We start from the raw sequence: 27787 nt of genomic DNA, 5'->3' as shown, positions 1-27787 counted from the left end.
GACTTCTGTAGCAATGAAAAATTTTAATTTGGATAAAAATCACAATTTTTAAGCATGAGGTTGTCGGGGAACATGGAAAGGAAGGGCTCAGATTAGGGGATGTAGCACATTTATCAGGAGGTAAGATCTCCAGAGTCTCCTACCCCTCCTGGCCTGGCCTTTTACTGTGGTATCCAGCCTCTGGGAAGACCTTGTATGGACAGTATCTCCACTGGGGCTATCACTAGGTAACCAGGTAGGGGACAGAGTAGAGCAGCCAATGTCCCTAACGCTCTTTTCTCTCCCTTCAACCTGTGAAAAAAGATGACTGGGCACATACTCAGATGTCCCCTCATATAGCCCCATCTTTTTGACCAGTCACAAACACCAGCTCTAATAAGAGGGCCTGGTTAAAGATACCATAAACAACTTTCTCCATGTCCCTGGTCCCTGGAGTCAGTGATGTCGGCATTTGGGACTGCGACCTGGCTGGAGCTTGGATTTGCCCACATCAATCAATGCTTCTCCCTGGCTTCAGAGAAAACTTTTCCGTAATAAGCAGTCAGTATGTTAGCGCTGGAGCCAGGAATAAGCTCCTTGGGACCCGGGAGTCATTAGATGAAATATTCCTCCTTCTCCCTGCCCTTGGCCAAGTCACTCTCCATCTGGACGATGGCACTGGGCTCGCCTTCTGTAGGTTCATAGGTGACGTAGCTGCCTTTGTTCTTGTACAGGTAAAAGAAGATCAAGATCACGACCGAGAGCAGGGTGAGGAAGACCACGGTGATAACAACTTGGAAAGGAGAGGGAACATGTAGAGATGTTTCAGGATTGAGGATGTCTCAGTAATTCCTGGAGTCATCTGATTTAGTCACTGTTTTCATAAAGATCCTCTTGTTTTCATTAACTAGTGTCCACTTCCATCCAAACCATGTTCCCCCACCAACCCCAATTTCCATGGCACATAATAGCTGGAGTCTGCTGGTGCTTAAGTTAAGCTAAGGACACATGCTTTTGATTTCTGACAAAACTGAACTCCCTCCCAAACCAGTTCCTGATTCTTACAGAAATGGAAAGGAGGGAACAGGAAATGGCTTATCCTAACAGGAAGTGGTTTCTCTGATCCTCCCCCTCTTCCTCACCCACTCAACCAACCACATATATCCTCGTCCCTACCCATGTACTCGAGTGTAACATCCGTATGCATATCTATTTGTGGCCACCTCCCAACCTGTCATTTACTGGTAGTGCCTCTGACAGAAGCCTCTGAGTCTTTTATAGCTCTGTGTGTGTGTGTGTAATATAGCTTGCATGCCAGAGTGAGCCCATTAATGGATTTGGTCAGGCTCTCTCTGGAGAGAGATGCCCTTGATCCAGAAGGTCCCTTGGAGTTGGCTCAGAGTCTATTACCTGCAATAAGTGCTGTGCTGGCTCCATCTTCTGGGGACAGGGCCTCAGTGGGCCGTAAAATTGGGGTGGTCATCAGTTCTGGAAAATGTAGAAAAGTGGAAAAGGAAATGGGGTGAATTCTTTTGTTTGAAAGCATATATTTGGCTTTCAAATTTCACCACCCCACCTTCTTTGCTATTCAAAAGTTTATCATTTAACTCCTGTAGTAAATCCAAATAGAAAATCCTGGAGAATAGAGAAGAAAATAAACCACCACCCAAAGACAACATGTTGATGGATTTCTCCCTGCATAATATAATGGTTAAGAGTAGGGCCTATAGAAAACTAGCCGGGCGTGGTGGCCGGCGCCTGTAGTCCCAGCTACTCGGGAGGCTGAGGCAGGAGAATGGCGTGAACCCGGGAGGCGGAGCTTGCAGTGAGCTGAGATCCGGCCACTGTACTCCAGCCTGGGTGACAGCGAGACTCCGTCTCAAAAAAAAAAAAAAAAAAAAAAAAAAGAGTAGGGCCTATAGAGCCTGACGGACTGGGTTTCAAATAAGAACTCTGGCCCGGCGCGGTGGCTCACGCCTGTAATCCCAGCTCTCAGGGAGGCAGAGGCGGGAGGATAGCTTGAGCCCAGGAGTTCGAGACCTGCCTGGGTAATACAGCGAGACCCCGTTCTCCACAAAAAGGAAAAAAAAAAAAAAAGAAAAAAAAAAATGAACTCGGTGTCCTTTACTAGCTGTGTGACCTTGGGAAAAATTACCTAACCTGTACCTAACCTGCAAAATGGAGGTTAAGAGTACCTACTTTATTTTTTTTTTATTTTTATTTTTTTTTTGAGACGGAGTCTCGCTCTGTCACCCAGACTGGAGTGCAGTGGCCAGATCTCAGCTCACTGCAAGCTCCGCCTCCCGGGTTCACGCCATTCTCCTGCCTCAGCCTCCCGAGTAGCTGGGACTACAGGCGCCGCCACCTCGCCCGGCTAGTTTTTTGTCTTTTTAGTAGAGACGGGGTTTCACCGTGTTAGCCAGGATGGTCTCGATCTCCTGACCTCGTGATCCGCCCGTCTCGGCCTCCCAAAGTGCTGGGATTACAGGCTTGAGCCATCGCGCCCGGCCTAAGAGTACCTACTTTAAAAGGTTGTTGTGACATTTAATAAGTAACTCAGTAAGGATAAGCCATTATTAGGAATGCATATTTTTACACAAGTGAGATCAAATGAGATGTATATGTGCATATATTTACATTATATTATATAGCATGTGCATTTTCTTGCAGCATTCTTACAGACTCGTTGTAAACATTATTTTAACATAATGAAATAGTGCTCCTCTCCTATTAAAAACCCTTTTCTACACTTCCAGGATAGGCCCTGCAATTTGAAAGTTTCTGAAACAGGCCTCTCCTCTACCCTAAAATAGATCCTGCGCCCCCTCCTGCTACGGGTTTATTTATCCTTCAGCGCATGAAAGTCCCACCCTAAAGTCATTACCCAGGGACAGAACATGGCAAAATGAGTGGTCTCCAGAAGTCCCTTTTAAGTGTTTACAGAGGAAGTCAGGAAGCCCTTCTGTTCTTTCCTATTAGCATTTTAATGTAGAGGTTACTGCAGGATAGAGGTCTCCTGGGGAAAACCGGCTGGCTGACCCTGGCATCACCCACAGGAGGCACCCCGACCTGACTGGCATCCCACAAACAGCAACACTCACCCACTGCTTCCTCTTTGCTAGGCCCTGTGCTAGATGAAAGGTCGAGCAAAATGGACACAGGCCAGCTTCCCAGGGCTCACCCTCCACAGCTTGCACGGTGAGGAGCTGCCGTAAGTGCACTTAGGAAAGTGTGCGGCCAAGGGGCCTGATCTAGTCTTCCAGCCAGGAGTGACCTCCCAAGGGAGGAATATCTGAGCTGGGAGCTGAAGCAGGGGTAAGAGTTTACTGGGTAACAGGGATGGGGCACATTCCAGGCAGAGAAGAGCCTGGGTCAAAGCTCTGAGACTGGGGGACTCAAAGGCCAGCGTGGCTGGAGCGTGGTGTGAGCATGACTCCCATCCAGTGCCTGACACATGCAGGTTTCCATCCACAGCAAGTGAAATGAGGGCATCAGTGATGGTCAGGTGGGCCTGTGCTAAGAGGGGCCAAGACTGTTGAGGGGTCTTTCCACGCAGGCCCAGGGAAGCCTGATGAACCATCTGGTCCCGCAATACAGAAAGCAGAGGGAGGCTGTGCAGAGCACTTCCCCTCCCAAGGCCAGGCCAAACCTTTTCCATGGCCCCGCTCGGTGCTAGGAATGGTAGTACCTCAACCACTAGTGGCAGGGCGGCAATGGTTACGGTGGTGGTTTATAGAGAGTAGAGTCGATAGAAGAGATAAATAGAGAGGGAGAGATAGAGAGAGAGAGGAGAGTTAGAGATAAGAGAGAGATAGAGAATATATATATCTATATAATAATATATATCTATAGATATATATATATATTATATATTAATATATAGATAATATATATCTATAATATATATATAGAATATATATATATATATTACACCACACACACACATATTCTAGGTCTTCATCCACAGTTCCTGGCTCCTAATTCCCACAGCCCATTAGCCTTGTGTTATGATGTGGGTGTCAGGAAATTGAATCTCTCCGGCCTTTTCCTGCTCTTCCCTTCACCTGCCCCAAGGCAGGACTCTCATCTTCCCCTGCCTTTCCGATAGTGGGTCATAAGATCCTCATTCCAGAGGGAGAATTTGGGAAAGGAATGCTGACATCATGAAGCTTGCATTAAAAACCCAAGAGGACTGGCCTCAGAAAGCTTCCACATAGCTAAACATGGCTGGGCATGGTGGCTCATGCCTATAATCCCAGCACTTTGGGAGGCCGGGGTGGCTAGATTTCCTGGGCCCAGGAATTAGAGACCAGCCTGGGAAACGGCAAAATCCCATCTCTACCAAAAATACCAAAAAAAAAAAAAAAAAAAAAAAAAAAAAAAAAATCAGCCAGGTGTGGTGGTGTGGTACTTGGGAGGCTGAGGAATGAGAATCGCTGGAACCCAGGAGGTGGAGGTTGTAGTGAGCTGAGATCGTGCCACTGAACTCCAACCTGGGTGACAGAATGAGATACCATCTAAAAACAAAAACAAAAACAAAACTCCAAAAAACAACTAGCTGAACATGCAGAGGTTCCCGGAGGGTGACACACCCAGGGAAGGCATGGAAGCTCCGCCCCTCCTCCCCGCACCTCACCCTACACATGTCCTCATTTGTATCCTTTGCAATATCCTTTATAATAAACCAGTAAACATTGTTTTCCTGAGTTCTGTGAGCTACTCCAGCAAATTAATTGAACCCCAAAGCAGGGGTTGGCAGGGGTGGGAACTCCAACTTGAAGCTGGTTGGTCACAAGTTTTGGAGACCTGGACTTGTGACTAGTGTCTGAAGGGAGGTGGAGCCTTGGGGACCCAGCCCTCGACCTGTGGTATCTGACACTGGCTCCAGGTAGATAATGTCGGAATTGATTAGAAGACACCCACTTGGTGTCTTTTTGAGACAGAGTCTCGCTCTGTCGCCCACGCTGGAGTGCAGTGGTGCGATCTCAGCTCACTGCAAGCTCCGCCTCCTGGGTTCACGCCATTCTCCTGCCTCAGCCTCTGGAGTAGCTGGGACTACAGGTGCCCACCACCTTGCCGGGCTAATTTTTTGTATTTTTAGTAGAGATGGGGTTTCACCATGTTAGCCAGGATGGTCTTGATCTCCTGACCTCATGATCCGCCCGCCTCAGCCTCCCAAAGTGCTGGGACCACAGGCATGAGCCACCGCGCCCGGGCTGGGGTCACAGAAGTCTTCTGTGTTAACTGTTGTGTTGTGAGAGCTGAGGAAAAATGGTTTTAGAGTTTGTCTGGAACAGGTATACATTTTTTATTTCAGATGGAGTCTCGCTCCACTGCCCAGGCTGGAGTGCAGTGGCATGATCTCGACTCCTCCACCTCCTGGCTCAAGCGATTCTCCTGCCTCAGCCTCCTGAGAAGCTGGGATTACAGGTGTGTGTCACCATGCCCAGTGAATTTTTGTATTTTCAGTAGAGACAGGGTTTCACCATGTTGGCCAGGCTGGTCTTGAACTCCTGGCCTCAAGTGATCCACTTGACTCAGTCTCCCAAAGTGCTGGGATTACAGGTGTGAGCCACTGTGGCTGGCCTATACATTTGATTCATTCATCCATTCTCATCTGTTACCCATAGGAACTATATTAACCAACATTGTAGTTCTACTGTGAAGATTAAATGAGAGAACATGTAAGCATCATATAGTAGCTACTACTTAAATATTATTTAAGGTGACTTTGTTACTATGCTTAGTCATTAAAAGGGAAAGCTGGCCAGGCATCGTGACTCACGCCTGTAATCCCAGGACTTTGCGAGACCAAGGTGGGAGGACTGCTTGAGGCCAGGAGTTTGAGACTAGCCTGGGCAACATGGCAAGACTCTGTCTACAAAAAAAAAAATGTAAAAATTAGCCAGGTGTGGTAGTATGTGCCTGTAGTCCCAGATACTCATGAGGCTGAAGTGGGAAGATTGCATGAGCCCAATAATCTACAAAGCATTGAGTAGATTAAAGTTAGCTAAGCCTGCAATGAGCCAGCACTGCATTACTGCATTGTTGGGCAACAGAGTAGTGAGACCCTGTCTCAAAAATAAATAAATAAATAAATAAATAAAAGGGAAAGTTGCTCTGGGTTTGAATCCTGCCTAAGCATATTACTAGGTGACCTGGAGGAAGTTCCTAAACCTCTTTGAACCTGTTTCTTTTTTTTTTTTTCTTTTTGAGACGGAGTCTTGCTCTGTCGCCCAGGCTGGAGTGCAGTGGCACCATCTCGGCTCACTGCAAGCTCCACCTCCCAGGTTCATGCCATTCTCCTGCCTCAGCCTCCCGAGTAGCTGGGACTACAGGCACCCGCCACCACATCTGGCTAATTTTTTGTATTTTTAGTAGAGACAGGGTTTCACCGTGTTAGCCAGGATGGTCTCGATCTCCTGACCTCGTGATCCACCTGCCTTGGCCTCCCAAAGTGCTGGGATTACAGGTGTGAGCCACACGCCTGGCCTTTTTTTTCTTTCTTTTTTTTTTTTGTAGAGACAAGGATCTCACTATGTTTCCAGGCTGGAGTGCAACGGCGCAATCTTGACTCACCGCAGCCTTGACTTCCTGACCTCAAGCAATCTTCCTGCTTTGGCCTCCCAAAATGCTGGGATTACAAGCATGCACCACCATGCCTGGCGGTACCTCAGTTTCTTGATTTGTGAAATGGGAGTGTGGTGTGAGCCATTCTGAGATGGCTCACAATGATTTCTGCCTCCTGGTATTGACATCCTTGAGCATGCCTCTCCTCTGGTATATGGGTTGAACCTGGTGACTTGCTTTTAACAGACTATGGCAAAAATTATGGTATGTAACTTCTGAGATTAGGTTATACAACACTGCGACTCCCATGAAAGGGAAGCTCTGAAGTTTATCTACCTGGTCATGACTTCACACCTTTCACCATGCACTTTCCTCCCCAAATCTCCCAGGGCTGCAATCCATCTTCCTACCATGGATCTAGAGTTCTATACAGTTGTTCCTAGTTTTGCTTTCTTTAAACATTTGAGAATTTAGGATGTACAAAGCATTGAGTAGATTAATGTATGTCAGAAGCTTGAAGATGAGTAATTTCTGTTCAATCACCAACAATAACTTACTTTGTACATTAGGCTGAGTGTGGTGGCTCACACCTGTAATCCCAATACTTTGGGAGGTGGAGGCAGGAGAATTGCTTGGGGCCAGGAATTTGAGACTAATCTGGGCAATATAGTGAGACACCATCTCTATTTATTTTTTTAAAATAATATATGGAGGCGGCCAGGTGCACTGGCTCACGTCTATAATCCCAGCACCTTGGGAGGCCAAGGCAGGTGGATCGCTTGAGCCCAGGAGTTGGAGACCAGCCTGGGCAACATAGCCAGACTCCCATCTCTACAAAAAAAAAAAAAAGTTAGCCAGACATGGTGGCACACACCTGTAGTCCCAGCTACTCGGAAAACTGAGGTGAGAGGATCACTGGAGCCCAGGAGGTCCAGGTTGCAGTGAGGTGTGATTGTGCCACTGCACTCTGGGTGACAGAGTGAGACCCTGTCTCAGGGAAAAAAAAAAAAAAGGATAAAGGTGGGAGGAAACCAGATGATCACAATTAAATACAGACAGTTGTGCTACAAAGTGCTTCTTTAACATGAACTGGCTGACTGGTGATAGGTAACTTAGGGAATGATGTCAGTGTAATGCAGAAGTCATGCTAATTTATATGCAACTTCTTTATTTTTAGTTTATTTTCAGTTATTTATTCTTTTCTTTTTTTTGTTTTTTTTTTGAGACGGAGTCTTGCTCTGCAGCCCAGGCTGGAGTGCAGCGGCGCGATCTCGGCTCACTGCAAGCTCCACCTCCCGGGTTCACGCCATTCTCCTGCCTCAGCCTCACGAGTAGCTGGGACTACAGGTGCCCGCCACCACGCCCGGCTAATTTTTTTGTATTTTTAGTGGAGACGGGGTTTCACTGTGTTAGCCAGGATGGTCTCGATCTCCTGACCTCGTGATCCGCCTGCCTCGGCCTCCCAAAGCGCTGGGATTACAGGCTTGAGCCACCGCACCCGGCCTCAGTTATTTATTCTTTAATTTTTAAAAAACTGAGCAGCCCCTAGAACCAAAAGAGGTTCAGAGGACTCCCCCTCCTCTTTATACCTTTAATGTTTAACATGATCAAAAGCAAGCTTTCTCACAACTAGAGAATATTTTAGTCAAACAGGAAGACCTTAAGAAAAAAATTCTACAGAATGCCTTGCTGGGATGCAGCTATTAGTCGGTTTCCACTTATATGAAGCCATCGGGTGAAGCAGAAAGTACAGATGAAGAAAGGTGCAAAGAAATTTACCTCAATATTTAAACAATGGCAAGAAGGCAGACTCTACATCAGATTTTTTTTTTTTTTTTTTTTTTTGAGACAGAGTCTCGCTCTGTCACCCAGGCTGGAGTGCAGTGGCACAATCTTGGCTCACTGCAACCTCTGTCTCCCAGGTTCTAGCGATTCTCCTGCCTCAGCCTCCCGAGCAGCTGGGATTATAGGAGCATGCCACCACGCCCGGCTAATTTTTTATATTTTTTTAGTAGAAACAGGGTTTCACCATATTAGCCAGGATGGTCTCGATCTCCTGACCTCGTGATCCGCCCACCTCGGCCTCCCAAAGTGCTGGGATTACAGACGTGAGCCACCGTGCCCAGCCTATTATTATTATTTTTGAGACCAAGTCTCACTGTGTCGCCCAGGCTGGAGTGCAGTGGCTTTATCTCGGCTCACTGCAACCTCCATCCACCTCCTGGGTTCAAGCAATTCTCCTGTCTCAGCCTCCCAAGTAGCTGGGATTACAGGCATATGCCACCATGCCTGGCTAATTTTTGTATTTTTTTCATAGAGACAGTTTTGCCATGTTGGCTAGGCTGGTCTCAGACTCCTGACCTCAGGTGATCCGCCTTCCTCAGCCTCCCAATGTGCTGGGATTACAAGTGTGAGCCACTGCACCCTGTGAAGGACAATTTAAAAAGCATTATATCTGGAACAAGAACAAAGAAAAAGCTAGGCTTGTTTGGGCCTGAGGGGTCAGGTTGGAGGTAACAGAGAAAGCAGAATTCCCTCAGGCCTTTTCACCTCTGTCTCCTATCAAAGAGAATCATTTTTTTGTACTAAGGAGCAGTGGAGCCTTTGGGGACACGGGGAAAGTGAGCTCAACAGAAACAAAGAAACTCAGCAAGCACCAGACTAATCTAAAAGAACCAGATATGACAGCCAAGGGCACTGCAAGAACTTGTAAATGGGATTTCTCTTAGTGACACAGGAGCTTCTGAGAAAGAGAGAGGGATTGGGAACCTGAAGGGGCCATGGAAGGAAGGTGGATTCCGCAAAGAAATGGTGAGTTTGATGTGATTCCCCAGCAAAGCTCTAGAACACATTATTACGGCCTGTTTGGAGGGCTTTGAACTTGAAACAGCAAGCACTGGAAGTCAGAATGGGACTACTGAGAGCAAGCTGGGTCAGACAAGCTGCACAGCCTTCTTAGACTGAGATTCTAGGTTCTTAGACAAGGAAATTAAACAGTTCAAAAAGAATTTACTGAGTGTGTACTCTATGCCAGGCTCTGGGCTTCTATCAGTGAACAACACAGGCAAAAACTCTTATCTTTAGAGTTCCTGCCAAGAGTAAACAGAATTACCCAGCAATCTCATTGCTGGGATGCTGGGTACGATCCCGCAATCCCACTTCTAGGTACATACCCAAAAGAAATGAATGGACTTCAACTGATACTTGTATATCATGTTCATAGGAGCTTTATGCAATACCTAAATAAAAGGTAAAATGGACCAGGCGCGGTGGCTCACGCCTGTAATCCCAGCACTTTGGGAGGCCGAGGCAGGCAGATCACGAAGTCAGGAGATTGAGACCATCCTGGCTAACACGGTGAAACTCCGTCTCTACTAAAAAAATAAAAATTAGCCGGGCATGGTGGTGGGCGCCTGTGGTCCCAGCTACTCAGGAGGTTGAGGCAGGAGAACGGCGTGAACCCGGGAGGCGGAGCTTGCAGTGAGCCGAGATTGCGCCACTGCACTCCAGCCTGGGCGACAGAGCAAGACTCCATCTCAAGAAAAAAAAAAAAAAAAGGTGAAACAAACAACCCAAATGTCCATCAATAGATAAATGGATAAACAAAATGTGGCATAAACATATCCTTAAAGAGGAAGGAAATTCTGTAAAAAAAAAAAAGGAAGGAATTCAGACATATACTACAACATGAATGAACCATGAGGACATGACACTAAGTGAAATAAGCCAGGCACAAAAGGACAAACATTCCAGTCTGGCCAACATGGCAAAACCCTGTCTCTACTAAAAATACAAAAATTAGCCGGACATGGTGGCAGGTGCCTGTAATCCCAGCTACTCGGGAGGCTGAGGCAGGAAAATCACTTGAACCCAGGAGGTGGAGGTTACAGTGAGCCAAGATCGTGCCACTGCACTCTAGCCCAGACAACAGAGCGAGACTGTCTCCAGAAAAAAAAAAAAAAAAAAAAAAGGACATTGTTTGATTCCATTTATATGAGGTGCTTACAAGTAATCCAATTCATAGAGACAGAAAGTACTACAGGAGATTGTAGGGGGCTAGAGAAGGGGAAAATGGAGAGTTAATGTTTAATGGGTATAGAGTTTTAGTTTGGGAGGATGAAAAAGTTCTGGAGATGCGTGGTGGTGTTGGTGAAGGTATAATAATGTGAATGTACTTAATACTGCTGGACTGTATACTTGAAAATGGTTAAAATGGTCAATTTTATGTTATGTATAATTTCACCACAATAAAAAAACCCTCTCTTTATACAATTTACATTTTTAGAGGGGGAAGACAGACAATAAATAAAATAAGGCTGGGCACGGTGGCTCACGCCTGTAATCCCAGCACTTTAGGAGGCAGAGGCAGGCGGATCATGAGGTCAGGAGTTGGAGACCAGCCTGACCAATAAGGCGAAACCCTGTCTCTATACAAAAATTAGCTGGGCGTGGTGGCGTGCGCCTGTAGTCACAGCTACTCAGGAGGCTGAGGCAGGAGAATCACTTGAACCCAGGAGGCAGAGGTTGCAGTGAGCTGAGATTGCGCCACTGCACTCCAGCCTGGGTGACAGAGAGAGACTTCATCTCAAAAAAAAAGTAAAAATAAATAAATAAATAAGTAAAAGGTATGCTATATTAGATGTGAATTAGCACTCTGTAGAAAAATAAGCAGAAAAGGGGATGGAAAGCTGAGATGTGGAGTTGTGGTTTTAGAGAAGGCTGTCAGGGGAAGCTTTACTGATGAGGTGACTTGAGTGAAGACCTAAAGAAGGTGAGGGAGGCAGCCATGCAAAGAGCTGACTGAAGACCATTCCAGGCAGAGGGGACAGCAAGTTCACGGGAAGGCTGTCCACAGCACTGAAAAACACCCCGGGGCCAGGCATGCTTGGCCTGTTAAATGCACAGCATGGAGGCCCCTGAGTGGCAGCAAGGGGGAGAGGAGAAGCAGAGAAAGTCAAGGAGGCCTATACAACACAGGCCTTGTAGGCCAAGGTATGGGCTTTTTCAGTGAGTGAGGTAGGAAGCTTTTACAGGTTTTTGGGCAGAGAATGATCAGATTTTTATTTTATTATTTATTCACTTAATTATTTTTGAGACAGGGCCTTAGTCTGTCCTCCAGGCTGGAGTGCAGTGGTATGATCATGACTCACTGCAGCCTCGACCTTCTGGGTTCAAGTGATCCTCCTGCCTCAACCTCTGGAGTAGCTGGGACTACAAGCATGCACCACCACGCCTGGCTAATTCTGTATTTTTAGTAGAAATGGGGCTTCACCACGTTAGCCAGGCTGGTCTTAAACTCCTGACCTCAACTGATCTGCCCACCTCAGCCTCCCAAAGTGCTGGGATTTCAAGTGTGAGCTACTGCACCCAGTCCCTTTTTCTAATTTCCATGACAGCATTAATTGCTTTTGCAGCAGCTCTGAGAAAGTGGTGGGATTCTGAATATAATCTGAAACAAAGACTGACAGGATTGGATGTGGGGTGGAGTCAAAGATGAAGGCATGGAGTTATAGGAGAGGGGGAAGCCTGCGGGAGGAACAAATTTGGAAGAAACATGATTGCTTACTAGATATCAAAGTTCAGATGTCAAGACTAGAATTTGGAGGCGGGGTGCGGTGGCTCACGCCTGTAATCTTAGCCCTTTGGAGGCTGAGGACAGAGGACCACTTGATCTCAGGAGTTCAAGAGCAGCCTGGGCAACATAGTGAGACCTCATCTCTATTTAAAAAACAAAAACAAATACCCCCCCCCCCGCAAAATATATATATATATAAAATACAGATATATATATGGTACTGGAGGTTGAAAAGTCATTAGATATTTAGGACCACAGACTGGGTGAGATCACCCAGGAGTAAGCGCAGATAAAGAGAACCCAAGACTGAGCCCAAGGAGACTGGGGAGTAGCAGCCAAACAGCTTTTGCCATGCAGAGATCATAAATGACCTTTACAAGAGAAGTTTTGGTGAAGTGCTAGATACAAACCCGTAATTTAGGGTGGGTTCAAGGAAGAAATGGAAGGAGAGGAACTGGAGGCAGAGTATAAATAAATGCTTACACAAAATTTCTCTGTAAAGGTGAGCAGAGAAATGAGGCTGTGACTGGAGGGGAAAGGGAGTTCAAATTTGTTTGTTTTTCTGATAGGAGAAATGCCAGCATGTTTGCATATAGATAAGAATGACTCAGATGAGAGGGACAACTGATGATGTACAAGAGTCCTTGAAGAGATGAGATCTAGAGCACAGAGGGGCTGGCTGCAGACAGCAGCAGAGACAGTGCCATTGGAAGGAAGAAAAGCAGAGTAGATGGGCACAAATGCAGGCGGCAGGTTGATGGTGGGGGTGGGAGCCTTTGGCAGTTCTCTTCTGAGAACTTTAATTTGCTCAAGAAAATAGGATCTTAACTGGGCCCAGTGGCTTGTGCCTATAATCCCAGTACTTTGAGAGGCCAAGGTGGGAGAACTGTTTGGGACCAGGAGTTCAAGACCAGCCTGGGCAACATAGTGAGACCCTGTCTCTTAAAATTTTTTTTTTTTTTTTCTTTGAGACGGAGTCTCACTCTGTCACCCAGGCTGGAGTGCAGTGGCGCAATCTCAATCTCGGCTCACTGCAAGCTCTGCTTTCTGGGTTCATGCCATTCTCCTGCCTCAGCCTCCCGAGTAGCTGGGACTACAGGTGCCTGCCACCATGCCCGGCTAATTTTTTGTATTTTTTAGTAGAGACGGGGTTTCACCGTGTTAGCCAGGATGGTGTCAATCTCCTAACCTTGTAATCCACCAGCCTTGGCCTCCCAAAGCGCTGGGATTACAGGCGTGAGCCACCGCGCCTGGCCTCTAAAGTTAAAATAAATTTTTTTTTGTTTGAGACAGAGTCTTTGCTCTGTCACCCAGGCTAGAGTGCAGTGGTGCCATCTTGGGACACTGTAACCTCCCCCTCCCGGCTTATAATCATTCTCTGCCCTTGGCCTCCCAGGTAGCTGGGATTACAGGTACCCACCACCACACCTGGTTAATTTTTGCATTTTTAGTAGAGATGGGGTTTCACCATGTTGGCCAGGCTGGTCTTGAACTCCTGACCTCAGGTGATCTGCCCGTCTTGGCCTCCCAAGGTGCTGGAATTACAAGTGTGAGCCACTGTGCCCAGCCTACCCATTCTAAAATAAGATCTTAACTGGGCCCAGTGGTTTGTACCTATAATCCCAGCACTTTGGGAGGCCAATGTGGGAGAATCGCTTGAGGTCAGGAGTTTAAGATCAGGCTGAGAGCAACATAGCGAGACCTCCATCTCTACAAAAAATTAAAAATAAAAATAAAGCAATAGCCAGGTATGGTGGCACACGCCTGTAGGTCCAGCAGTTTGGGAGGTTGAGGTGGGTGGATGTCTTGAGCCCAGGAGTTTGAGGCTGCAGTGAGCTATGATTGTGCCATAGCACTCTAGCCTAGGTGACAGACCCTGTCTCTCAAAAAATAAATAAATTAATAATTACAAAATAGGGGCCGGGCGCGGTGGCTCAAGCCTGTAATCCCAGCACTTTGGGAGGCCGAGACGGGCGGATCACAAGGTCAGGAGATCGAGACCATCCTGGCTAACACGGTGAAACCCCGTCTCTACTAAAAAATACAAAAAACTAGCCGGGCGAGGTGGCGGGCGCCTGTAGTCCCAGCTACTCGGGAGGCTGAGGCAGGAGAATGGCGTGAACCCGGGAGGCGGAGCTTGCAGTGAGCTGAGATCCGGCCACTGCACTCCAGCCCGGGCGACAGAGCAAGACTCCGTCTCAAAAAAAAAAAAAAAAAAAAAAAAAAAATAATAATAATAATAATAATTACAAAATAGGATGTAAGATAATCAGTTGAGAGTGAGGATGGGAGGGGCTTAAGGAGAACTGAAGGTGCTGCAAGAGTAGATAGCATCAGAAAACATCATAACATTATTGATAGGCCAAGCACAGTGGTTCATGCCTGTAATCCCAGCATTTTGGGAGGCTGAGGGCAGGTGGATCACCTGAGGTGATGGAGGCTGGGAGTTTGAGACCAGCCTGGTTAACACTGTGAAACCCCGTCCCTACTAAAAATGTAAAAATTAGCTGGGCATGGTGGTGGGCACCTGTAATTCCAGCTACTCAGGAGGCTGAGGCAGGAGAATAGCTTGAATCCGAGAGGCACAGGTTGCAGTGATCCTAGATCACGCCATTGCACTCCAGCCTGGGCAACAAGAGTGAGACTCCAACTCAAAAAAAAAAAAAAAAAAGGCCGGCGTGGTGGCTCACGCCTGTAATCTCAGCACTTTGGGACACCAAGGCGGGCGGATCACAAAATCAGGAGATCGAGACCATCCTGGCTAACATGGTGAAACCCCATCTACTAAAAATACAAAAAATTAGCCGGAGGTGGTGGCGGGTGCCTGTAGTCCCAGCTACTCGGGAGGCTGAGGCAGGAGAATGGCGTGAACCCGAGAGGCGGAGCTTGCAGTGAGCCGAGATCGCGCCACTGCACTCCTGCCTGGGTAACAGAGCAAGACTCCGTCTCAAAAAAAAAAAAAAAAAAAAAAGATTATAATATCCTTGTGGACAAGGTAGAGAAATACAGACTGGCTATAAGGCCTAAGTGAGGCAGTAATGGATTGTTAAGGGATGAAGTGATGCCAGTCTAGACAGAGACTCTTTCACTGGGGTTTAACCTTAGTCTTTTTGAATTGATATTGTTACGTCAAACCATGCGAGGGCCAAAATAAGGCCTTTATGTAATTCAAAATAAAAAATATTAAATAATAAAACTAGTATAACAAAGTCCAAGGCTGGGTGCAGTGGCTCATGCCTATAATCCCAACAATTTGGGAGGTTGAGGCAGGAGGACTGCTTGAGCCCAGGAGTTCAAAACCAGCGTAGGCAACATGGGAAGACCCTGTCTCTACCAAAAAAAAAAAAAAAAAAAAAAAAATAGCTGATACTTGAACCCTGAGGAGGATTCAAGAGGACCACTTGAGTCTGAGAAGCTGAGGCTGTGGCGAGCCATGTTTGCACCACTGCATGCCAGCCTGGCTGACAGAGTGAGACCCTGTCTCAAAAAATACATATTGAACTTCAAATTCTTTGCAAGATTTTTTTTTTTTTTTGGTCTTATGCTTTATTGGTGCCTTCTACACAGGCTGAGCTGAATGCCCTTTGGGTAAATGCAGATCCTGCAGACCCAGGGAAGATTCAACAATTTAAAAATTTTCTGCACAGATGGAGTCTTACTGTGTTGCCCAGGCTGGTTTTGAAACTCCTGGGCTCAAGCGATCCTCCTGCCTCAACAATACAAAGTGCTGGGATTACAGATGTGAACCACTGCGCCCAGCTCTGAGAAATTTGTTAAAGGCTTCAAAGCTGAGGGGCAACTAGTAAACTGATAAACACAGACACATTTTAAATGTCTAAAGAAACACACCAAATTGAACAACATGAGAATTTAACACATTCCTTGCTCTTAGGTTCAGGAAGCCAACTACTCACAAAGCATGGGGAAGCTATGGCTTAGCAGCATCACATATAAAGTACTTACAGGGGGTCCCTAAAAAACCACTAACAAGGGAAGGATATACTCCAAAACAGCAGCAGGAGTTACAGGTAGGTTGTGGAATTCTCAATGATTTTGATTTTCTTCTTTTTTTCTTAGAGACAGGGTCTTGTTCTGTCACCCAGGCTGGAATGCAGTGATATAATCACAGATGACTATACCCTTGAACTCCTGGGCTGAGGCAATCCTCCCACCTCATCCTCCTGAGTAGCTGGGACTATAGGTGTGTGCCACCATGCCTGGCTAATTTTTAAAGTTTTTAGTAGAGAGGGAGTCTTGCTATGTTGCCCAGGCTGGTCTTGAACTCCTGGCCTTAAGGGATCCTGCCACCTTGGCTTCCCAAAATGCTTGGATTACAGGTGTGTGCCTGAATTTTGTTTTGTTTTATGTGCTTTCCTTTATATTCCAAATTTCTCACAATGATAAATAATTACTTTTATAATCATAAAAAATTTAAAATTACTGTTATTTTAGGCACCAGTAATATAAATATGGCCTAAAAATGGAGGCGACAGTACTGCTCTACTTCGTACCACTTCTAGACTGCTGAGTTCATCTGGGTGTCATGATTTCTTTTCTTTTTTTTTTGGAGACAGGATCTCTGCTCACTGCAGATCTTGGCTCGCTGCAACCTCCGCCTCCTGGGTTCAAACGATTCTCCTACCTCAACCTCCCTGAGTAGCTGGGAGTTACAGGCGTGCACCACCATGCCCGGCTAATTTTTTTTTTTTTTTTTTTTGAGATGGAGTCTAGTTCTCTGGCCCAGGCTAACATGCAATGGTGCGATCTTGGCTCACTGCAACCTCTGCCTCCCGTGTTCAAGCGATTCTCCTGCCTCAGCCACCCAAGTAGCTGGGATTACAGGCGCATGCCACTATACCCAGCTAATTTTTGTATTTTTAGTAGACACGGGGTTTCACCATGTTGGTCAGGCTGTTCTCGAACTCCTAACCTCGTGATACACCTGCCTTGGCCTCCCAAAGTGCTAGAATTACAGGTGTGAGCCACCGCGCCCGGTCTTATTTTTTTCTTTTTTTTTTTTGAGACAGAGTCTCACTCTGTCACCCGGGCTGGAGTGCAGTGGCTCGATCTTGGCTCCCTGCAACCTCTGCCTCCCAGGTTCAAGTGATTCCGAGTAGCTGGAATTACAGGCACCCACCACTATGCCCAGCCAATTTTTTGTATTTTTAGTAAAGACAGGGTTTTACCATGTTGGCCAGGCTGGTCTCGAACTCCTGACCTGGTGATTTGCCCACCTCGGCCTCCCAAAGTGCTGGGATTACAGGCATGAGCCACCGTGCCCAGCCTGGGTGTCACAGTTTTGAGGTGAGCAGGCAAACCATGTCAGATAAGGAAAGCTTGCAAGAGAAAGCCCAGAGAAAAAAGGGAGCCTAGAACTTAAATTCTGTCTTCTACTATGCCAAGGCATGACCTGTACAAGAGAACTAACAGCGGAAACTCAAAAAGACAGATGTCTCCCCAACAGAAGAAAGAGCAAAATTGGACAAAAGCAAGGCAGCATCTTGAAGAGAGAATTCTAGTACAGAATGGCTAGTTGAACTAGCTGAGCATCAGAACCCCTCTCAGCCTTAGTTTTTGAATTTTTATAAATGGAAAGTGTTCTATTAGAATTCTCATTGAAACCAAATTTTAAAATAAAAAATCCAGACATACTTAGAATGGCTATCTGGAGAGGAATGATGAAATAAATTATAGGCCATCCATTGTAGAAACAGTTGCTAAAAAGAATATGAGATGTACAATATTACTGGGAGAGGATAAACGGTTAGATGAAAAAAGCAAATTGCCAGGTGGTATGTCTAGTAGGAATGCATCTTTGTTTAAAAAAAAAAAAGTAAATTGGCAGGGTGCAGTGGCTCACACCCATAATCCCAGCACTTTGGGAGGCTGAGGTGGGAGGATTGCTTGAGACCAGGAATTTGAGTCCAGCCTGGGCAACACAGGAAGACTCCTGTCTCTCTGTATATTTTTTTAAGTAACTTTTAAAAATCCTATAAATATGCATATATATGTTTGTACATAGAAAAGGTCTAGAAAGCTATTCTCTGAGGGGCATGTATTACCTTTTAAACAAAATAACATGCTTGGCAAGGTGGTTCACACCTATAATCCCAGCAATTTGGGAGGCTGAGGCCAGAGGATCGCTTGAGTCCAGGAGTTCAAGACCAGCCTGGGCAACATGTCAAAACCCTGTCTCTACAAAAATACAAAAATTAGCTGGGCATGGTGGCACGCTACCTGTGGTTCCAGCTACTTGGGAGACTGAGGTGGGAGGATCACCTGAGTCTGGGAAAGTCGAGGCTGCAGTGAGCTGTGATTGAGCCACCGCCCTACAGTCTGAGTGAAATTGAGGCCCTGTCTCAAAAAAAGAAAAAAAGAACAAACAACAACAAAATAAACTAAGTTCAGGAAAGCTGGCATAAAAGGAGGAAATGGCTTGTAGCTTTTCCTCCATCCTCTCCTGTTTCTACCCCATTTCTTTCCCATTTCTTTCCCCAAACAAAGAAATAATTATTAAATAGCACTACAGTCTTCCCAAACCTTCCCTGCTCAGGTTTGGAAAGACTGTAGCATCATTTTTCTTGTAAGTGGAATGTCAGGACAAAGGACCATAAGATTGAAGGCCCCACCCAAATCCTAACCAATAGCAAATGACCTTCAAGATCTATTCTGTTTACTCACTCTTTTTTTTTTGTTAACCCAGATACTGGCTGGCTTTCTTGTGGCCCTTGTTCCCAGGCTGAGCTAAATCTCTTATCACTGAGACATCAGATCTTTTGCCACCTGAGTCTGCCAGCCTACTTATTTGCTCTAGACCTGTCCAACAAAAGGTGGCTCCCCCAGTTCTTTCCATGGGAAGCCACCCTGGAACTCAGCCCCCTTTCTTCTGCCTTCTCTTTCATGTGCACCAGCAAGTTGGGTGGAGTGAGACCTTGGGAGCAGTCCATCATGACAGAAAGAACACAGGCTTTGCAGTAAATCAGACTTGGCATAAAATCCCGCCTCTGCCATTACTAGCTGCATGACCTTGGGAAATTTTTTTAATCTTTGAAAATTTCACAGTGGCTCATGCCTGTAATCCCAGCACTTTGGGAGGTCGGGGTGAGTGGATCACTTGAGATCAGGAGTTCGAGACTAGTCTGGCCAACATGGTGAAACCCTATCTCTACAAAAATTTAAAAAATTAGCTGGGCATAGTGGTGGGTGCCTATAGTTCCAGGTACTCCGGAGGCTAAGGCAGGAAAATCGCTTGAACCTGGGAGGCGGAGGTTGCAGTGAGCCAAGATTGCACCACTGCCCTCCAGCCTGGGTGACAAGAGCGAAACTCCATCTCGAAAAAAAAAAAGGAAAAGAAAACTCCTTAACTTCCCTGAACTTCAGTTTCTCCTTCTGTAAAATGAGAATAAAACCTGTCTCACAGGGTTGTGGTGAGGAATAAGTGCAATGAAAAATGCTGCTTTGGGAGGCTGAGATGGGAGGATCACTTGAGGCCAGGAGTTTGAGACCAGCCTGGGCAATATAGCAAGACCTTATCTCCACAAAAAAAATTTTTAAAATAAAATAAAATAAAGAAAAATGCTGGCTGGGAGCGGTGGCTCATGCCTGTAATCCTAGCACTTTGGGAGGTCAAGGGGGGCGGATCACGAGGTCAGGAGATGGAGACCACGGTGAAACCCTGTCTCTACTAAAAATACAAAAAATTAGCCAGGTGCAGTGGGGGGCACCTGTAGTCCCAGCTACTCTGGAGGCTGAGGCTGGAGAATTGCCTAAACCCGGGAGGCGGAGTTTGCAGTGAGCCGAGATCGTGCCACTGCACTCCAGCCTAGGGCAACAGAGTGAGATTCTGTCTAAAAAAAAAAGAAAAGAAAAATGCTAAGTGTCTAATACAGGGTGAGGACAACCTAGGCAGTAGCTGGTACAATTCTTTGGTGGCAAGAGATAAGCTTTACCTGGCAGGGTGGGCAAAGCCCACAAGGCACAGTTCCACTGCCTTACTTCCAATAGGGCTGACTCATGCACTAGGCACAACAGGCACCGTGCCCTGGGCCCACAATGCTTCTAAAGGCCCATGAAAATGTTTTAAATGATATTCATTTCTTTTATAATCAGAAGGAAAAGAACCAAAATTTTAGGTCAAAGAAATATTAAGGTTGTTATGTGAATTACTAATTATAAATATTAATTATTATATTATCATATTCTTCCTTACACTGATAGTTGTAAAATATGATTTTTAATATTTTTTAAGTGAAGGAGGAGCCCACAAAGACAAAAGTGCCCAGGGCCCGGGAAAGTCATAATGTGGCCCTTACTTTCAAGGCTCCTGAAGGACGTCTCCTCTAGGAAGTCTTTATAGACTTTATTGCTAGGCGTGATGGTGCATGCCTGCAGTCCCAGCTGCTCAGGAGTCTGAGGTGGAAGGATCCCTCAAGCCCAGATGTTTGAGTCTGCAGTGAGCTAGGATTGTGCCACTGTACTCCAGCCTGGGCAACAGAGTAAGATCCCATCTCTTAAAAAAAAAAAAAAAAAAGAGAGGCCAGGCGCGATGGCTCACACCTGTAATTCCAGCACTTTGGGAGGCCGAGGCAAGTGGATTGCCTGAGCTCAGGAGTTCGAGACCCTGCCTGGGCAACATGGTGAAACTCCATCTCTACTAAACTACAAAAAATTAGCCGAGTATGGCGGCGTGCACCTGTAATCCCAGCTACTCAGGAGGGAGGTTGAGGCAGGAGAATTGCTTGAATCTAGGAGGCAGAGGTTGCAGTGAGCCGAGATTGCACCACTGCACTCCAGCCTGGGTGACAGAGCAAGACTCGGTCTCGGAAAAAAAGAGAGACAGAGAAAGAGAGAGAGAGAGGGCTGACTCAATAATCAATTTTAAAAAAAAGTTTTAAAGGATATAAATATACAGCTGAACAATAACAAAACAGCTTAACTAAAAAATGGGACAAGACTTGAATAGACATTTCTCCAAAGATGTACAAATGGTCAATAAGTACATGAAAAGATGCTCCACATCACTATCACTAGGGAAATGCAAATCAAAACCACAGCGAGATACCACCTCACACACATTATGATGACTACTATTAAATAGAAAGTAACAAGTGTTGGCAAGGTTGCAGAGAAACTGAAACCTTTATGCACTGCTGGTAGGAATATAAAATGGTGCAGCTGCTGTGCAAAGCTGTATGGTGGATCCTCAAAAAAATTAAACACAGAATTACAACGATATAGCAATTCCACTTCTGAGTATACATCCCAAACAACTGAAAGCAGGGTCTCAAGAAGATATTTGCACACCCATGTTTATAGCAGCATCAGTCACAATAGCCAAAAGGTGGAAGCAACCCAACTGTCCATCATAGATGAATGGAGAAACAAAACGTAATATACACATACAACGATATCACTCAGCCTTGAAAAGGTAGGAAATTGGGACATGCTACAGTATGGATGAACCTTGAGAATATTATGCTAAGTGAAGTTACCCAGATGCAAAAGGACTATTGTATGATTCTACCTACATGAAGTACCTAGAGCAGCCAAATTCATATAGACAGAAAATAGAACAGTGTCTGCCAGGGGAATGGGGAATCAGTGTTTAATGGATGTCAAGTTTCAGTTTGGGAAGGCAAAGTTCTGGAGATGGATGGTGGTGAGGAACACGAATTACTTAATACAGTAGTCTCCCCAGGGCCGGACGCTCGCCTGGAATCCCAGCACTTTGGGAGGCCAAGGCAGGTGGATCACGAGGTCAGGAGAGCGAGACCATCCTGGCTAACATGGTGAAACCCCGTCTCTATTAAAAATACAAAAAATTAAGCAGGTGTGGTGGCGGGTATCTGTAGTCCCAGCTACTCGGGAGGCTGAGGCAGGAGAATGGTGTGAACCCGGGAGGCAGATTGCAGTGAGCTGAGATCGTGCCACTGCACTCCAGCCTGGGCAACAGAGCAAGACTCCGTCTCAAAAAAAAAAAAATACAGTAGTCCCCCCTTATCTGTGGTTTTGCTTTCCCAGGTTTCAGTTACCTGCGGTCAACTGCAGTCCAAAAACATTAAATAGAAATTTAATAGAAAAAGAAAATTCCAGAAAGGAACAATTCATACATTTTAAATTATGTGCCGTTCTGAGTAGCATGATGAAATCTCACACCCTGCTCCATCCTGCCTGGAAAGTGAATCATCCTTTTGTATCCATGCTATAAATGCTTAGTAGTTGGCTGTCACAGTATCACCACACTTGTGTTCAAGTAACCCTTAGTTGGCTGTCACAGTATCACCACACTTGTGTTCAAGTAACCCTTATTTTACATGACAATGGCCCCAAAGCACAAGAATAGTAATGCAATTTGGACAAGCCAACAAGAAGTGCTTCCTTTAAGTGAAAAGGTGAAAGTTCTTGACTTAATAAAGAACAAAAAAAAGAACTGCATACTGAAGTTTCTAAGATCTATAGTAAATAAGGTATTTTAAGCGAGAGAGACCACTTTCACATAACTCTTATTATGGTATATTGTTATAGTTGTTCTATTTTATTATTGTTAATCTCTTACTGTGCCTAATTTATAAGTTAAGCTTTATCCTAAGTACATATGTACAGGAAAAAACATAGTACAGATGGGGTTCAGTACTATCTGAGATTTCAGGCATCCGCTGGGGCTTTTGGAATAAATCCTCTGTGGATAAGCGGGGACTACTCTACCACTGAACTGCCTGTGAAAAAGTGGCTAAAACGGTAATACCCGTACTATGTTTATTTTACCGTAAGTTTTAAAAAAAAGAAAAAATGGCCAGGTACGGTGGCTCATGCCTGTAATCCCAGCACTTTGGGAGGCTGAGGCAGGCAGATCACTTGAGGCCAGGAGTTCAAGACCAGCCTGGCCAACATGGTGAAACCCCGTCTCTACTACAAGTACACAAATTAGCTGGGTGTGGTAACGCATGCCTGTAATCCCAGGTACTAGGGAGACTAAGGCAGGATAATTGCTTGAAACCAGGGTCGGAGGTTGCAGTGAGCTGAGATCAAGCCACTGCACTCTAGCCTGGGTGACACAGCGAGACTTGGTCTCAACAACAACAATAATAATAATAAATAATAATTTTTTTTTTTTTTTTTTTTTTTTTGAGACGGAGTCTCGCTCTGTCGCCCGAGCTGGAGTGCAGTGGCCAGATCTCAGCTCACTGCAAGCTCCGCCTCCCGGGTTTACGCCATTCTCCTGCCTCGGCCTCCTGAGTAGCTGGGACTACAGGCGCCAGCCACCTCGCCCGGCTAGCTTTTTGTATTTTTTAGTAGAGACGGGGTTTCACCGTGTTAGCCAGGATGGTCTCGAACTCCTGACCTCGTGATCCGCCCGTCTCGGCCTCCCAAAGTGCAGGGATTACAGGCTTGAGCCACCGCGCCCGGCCAATAAAATTTTTAAAAATGTAAACAGTTCCCTTTTGCCGAGGTTCTAATCCCTCAGCTAGCTACCAAGGTATCGCCTTTTCTCCCTTGTGGGTAGGCTTATTCTGGAGGTCCTTTGCCCACCCGCTTCCTGAACATCCTCCAGGGTAAATTGTTTCTGCAGCTTCACACATGGTATGAGGTATTCTACCTTTATCTAGAGCAGATACACATAGAAAAGGTATTCCACCCTTCTCTAAGATACCTGCTGTGCCCCTTTGCCAGGACGAACCTTGTCCATCTTTCAAGGGCAAGACTCAGATCCCTTCCTCGCCTACTCATGAAGCCTTTGCTGACCCATTTCTCCCCACTACTCCGTACCCCCCCAAGTCTTTCTTTTTTTTTTTAGACAGGGACTTGCTCTGTCACCCAGGCCAGAGTGCAGTGGCATGATCTCGGCTCATTGCAGCCTCCATCTCCTGGGCTCAAGGGATCCTCCCACCTTAGCCTTCGGAGTAGCTGGAACCACAGGTGTGTACCACCATGCCTGGCTTTTTAAAAAATTTTTTTGTAGGGACGGGGTTTCACCATATTGCCCAGGCTGATCTCGAACTCTGGAGCTCAAACAATCTGCCTGCCTTGACGTCCCAAAGTGCTAGAATTACAGGCATGAGCCTCCACACCCGGACATTTCTCTCTTTTATCTCTTCTCACCAGAAAACTAAAAGTCTGAACTGTGTGCATTAGCAGTCACAGAGGACACTGTCTTAGACTTCCACTGGTGTTGTCACTCACCTATTTCTACACAGTAAAAGCAGGGAATGTCTGTCTTAATGACAAATGTGACTGTGTATAGGAAGACAAAGGTGTATAGACCAACCATTGTTCCTCTCTCTCCCTAACTAGCACATGCTGAGAATAGTCAATAAATAACTAATAGTTTGGCCGGCCCAGCCTGATGATGAACTAAAAGGTGGGCATCCATTCTCAGAGTGCTGAGCAGTAGAGACCGGCCTCCACACACCTTCAGGGAACAATGGGGTTTTGATGCTGGGTCTGTATCATCAGAGGAATGGAATTAGAAAGCCAGCAGAATCCCTTTCAAGGGATTAGTACTAATAACCAACGTGACTGAGTGCTTACGAGATACTACACACTCTTCTAGGTGTTTTATATGGGCTGTCTCATTTAATCTTCATAAATCATAAGATAGGTACTATTTTCCCTATTTTGTGAATGATGAACCTGGAGCTTAGAGGTTAGAAATACTATCTTTAGCAGGTTTTTAAAAAACGATTTCCCTGTTATCTTTGAAAATTCCTTTTCCACATTTAACTATAAGGCTTTCTGCTACATTCTTTGCCATAGCTATAAATTATTAGAGGGATGAATGTAAAGCCCTTCCTTTAGGCTTATAAAATAATCAGTCTTCCTTCCTTCCTTTCCTTTCCTCTCTCCTCCTTCCCTCCCTCCCTCCCTATTTTTTGAGACGGGTCTCACTCTGTTGCCCAGGCTGGAGTGCAATGGCACGATCTCAGCTCACCTGCGTCTCCCGGGTTCAAGTGATTCCCATGCCTCAGCCTCCTGAGTAGCTGGGATTACAGGTGTGAAACCATCTCTCTACTAAAAATAAAAAACTAGCCTGGCTAATTTCTTTGTATTTTTAGTAGAGATGGGGTTTCACCATCTGTCAGGCTGGTCTCAAACTCCTGACCTCAGGTGATCCACCCACCTCGGCCTCCCAAAGTGCTGGTATTACAGACATGAGCCACCACACCTGGCCTCTTTCTTTCTTTTGAATTAGAGATGCGGGTCTCACTATGTTGCCCAGGCAGGTCTCAAACACCTGGCCTCAAGAGATCCTCTTGCCTCAGTCTCCCAAAGTCCTGGGATTACTGACATAAAATCATTGGATAAACCGAGGTTACACAGCTTTAAGTGGTAGTGAAGTCACCATGTCCATGTGACTTCAGATTAAAACAGTACTAAGGGGCACACTCTAGAGTTTCTGCTTCCTCCCAGGCCTTTCCCCTGTGAGACAGGCTGAGAGAGCGGGAGTCTTCCCACCAGGGCTGAGGCTTCCAGGACTGGTCTGGGGAAGGGGATGTTGAACAATTCTTCCTCACTGGGATTAGGAAAGGCCTTCGCCTACCTCTCGGAGAAGGAGTGGTCAGGAGGCTGGTCATTGTCACTAGTGGTTGAGTTCCTTGGAGAAGAGGCAGATCTGTAGGAAAAGGGGCAAAGACAGGAATGCAGCGGGTGGGGCCCTGGAGCTTCGAGTCCTGGAAGTCCCAGGAACGCCTCTGGTGCCAGGTTTTCCCAAGTCCCTTCCCCTTTTCCTCTTGCCCACTTCTGGTTTCCCTAAGTATCTTCTCAGGCTCCAAGTACCAACGGCTCTCCACAGGAGCAGGTCTGAGGCCACGTGCACTTTACCGGGGTGTTACCTTCACACGCTCTCTCCCGATCCTTTCAATGGGCCACCAAATTTACCTAGGAGATCTCTCAAGGCCTGAGAAAGTCAGGCAAAGGTTCGCAAATCAGCAGTGGACCCAGTTTCGCCAAAGCGCGGTAACAGGTACCCTAGGGTTCCACAGCTCGGAGTTCTGGTGACGCCATCCACCAGGTGTCAGGAGAGGGCCGGGAAGGTCAGGACCCGCGCCTAGGCTCCGGAGCCGAGTGGGCGCAGCGCGGCAGCCGGGCCGGGACCGGGAGGCGAGGGCCGTGGGCCGCCTTCTGGCCCGCCTCGGACGCAGGGACGCCGGGACGCCGGGCTGGCCGCCCCCTCCGGGCCTGCCTTCGCCATCCAGGGCGCGGTCCGCGCACAGCCTGCCGAGCCTCACTTGGCTCCTGCCCGCGCCTCGCGTCCCGGAGACCCTCGACGCCCCGGCGAACGCGGGGTGGACGCGGCGGGCTGGGTTGGTCCTCGCCCCGCGGTCCCGCCCCCGTCCCCGCCCGGAGCCCCCCGCGTTACCAGCACCCGGCGGAGCGCGCTGCGCTGGGAGCGGCCGGTGCGCCGGAGAGCGTCGTTCCCAGCCGCCGCGACCCTCGGTCCCAGCGGGGCGCTGAGCTTCGGCCGCTCCGGGTTTCGGTTCCTGCCGCGGCCGAGGTGGCTGAGGCGAGTGTGGGCGACCCGGCTTTCCGGCGCCCCCGCCCTCCCCTCGTGCTCACCTTTCCAGTCCGACGGGCTGCCGGGGGAGGGCCGGCGCCGCTCCGCGCGTCCTTTTGAACTCAATGGGGGCGGGCACCGCGGAGTAGCGGAGGCCAGCAGAGGCCCAACGAGGACCCCAGAGGAGGAAGCCGCGGGCGGCGCGCGGGGTTGGCGCAGAGGCCGGAGGGGGTGGGGGGCAGGCCGACGGGGTGGGACAGGAAAAGCGGAGAGAAACCGCCCTCTGCAGGTCCCCTCGGCTCCCCCGGGAGGAAAGGCAGCCTGCCCTTCTCCGATTGTCACTTTACTCTCCATCCGGAGCCGCTTCCTCTCTCGCCCCGAGGCTCGGGGTGGCGGGGGACCAGATTGGAGCCGCGGGCTAACTGGGATTAGTCCCATTTCCCTGGGTTTGACGTTCTCTGAATTTTTAGCCAACGTGGAAAGTTACATTTATTTGCATTTGTTTATCACTTGCTCACATAGGTCTGTGTCCCGAAGCTTGGCAGATGAGCGAACTTAGCCAGCACACCCCCGGCCGTGAAGCGGGAAGGTGAAGCGGGGAGAGCAACGAGCCTCCCCACCCCGCCCGCCTCCGGGTCTTGCCAGCTGGACGTTCTTGTGGGGCAGCATTGAGCAGCGGTTAGGAGTGTCGTGGACTTTGGATTCAAACAGCCCCAGCTCCTCTGCTTGCTAGCTGGGTGACTTTGGACAAATTAACATCTTGAAAATCTGTTTCCTCATTCCTAAAATGCGGGGCTGAAAGTGATCATGCTTGTAGTCATCTCATATCCATGGTTCTAGAGCATGGTGAGGACCTCAAGTTGAATAATCAGTGCCATGCTTTAATTACCTCTTGACTCACTTGTTTGTGGCAGGAAATGTTCCCAAACTAATCAGAAGAATTCAGTGACTAATAGGATGTAATACTATATAACACAGGCACTGGAATCTGCTCTGCTGTGTGATCTTGGACAAGTTGCTTCTGTTTCATTTATCTGGGGCAATACCTGTCTGGTAGAGTGACTGTCGGGACGAAATAAGTTAGTAAATATGTACTGTAAGGCATTAGAACCTTGCCTGGCACATAGTTAGTGCTCAGTAAACGCTAGCTCTTGTTATCTTGGCTTCCTGTT

The 27787-nt window shown here is 47.1% G+C and overlaps 1 protein-coding gene and 1 long non-coding RNA gene across 2 annotated transcripts; one reads left to right on the top strand and one right to left on the bottom strand.

Moving 5' to 3' along the window:
• On the bottom strand, positions 1 to 27157 carry SMAGP (small cell adhesion glycoprotein). Its single transcript, XM_030939890.1, has 4 exons — positions 26678 to 27157; positions 25662 to 25733; positions 1390 to 1467; positions 1 to 772 (listed from the first exon to the last, which is right to left on the bottom strand). Exons 1-4 carry the CDS (start codon positions 27051 to 27053, stop codon positions 594 to 596), a joined length of 705 nt encoding a protein of 234 aa, XP_030795750.1. The 5' UTR covers positions 27054 to 27157; the 3' UTR covers positions 1 to 593.
• On the top strand, positions 26688 to 27787 carry LOC115900082. The gene is made up of 2 exons (XR_004059760.1): positions 26688 to 26824; positions 27138 to 27787. It is a non-coding gene; the product is annotated as an uncharacterized LOC115900082 (long non-coding RNA).

Source organism: Rhinopithecus roxellana, chromosome 10, assembly GCF_007565055.1.
Source record: "Rhinopithecus roxellana isolate Shanxi Qingling chromosome 10, ASM756505v1, whole genome shotgun sequence".
In the NCBI taxonomy this organism is placed as follows: Eukaryota; Metazoa; Chordata; class Mammalia; order Primates; family Cercopithecidae; genus Rhinopithecus; species Rhinopithecus roxellana.
The sequence above is the reverse complement of the archived record's forward strand: the minus strand, read 5'-3'. Positions and strand labels throughout refer to the sequence as shown.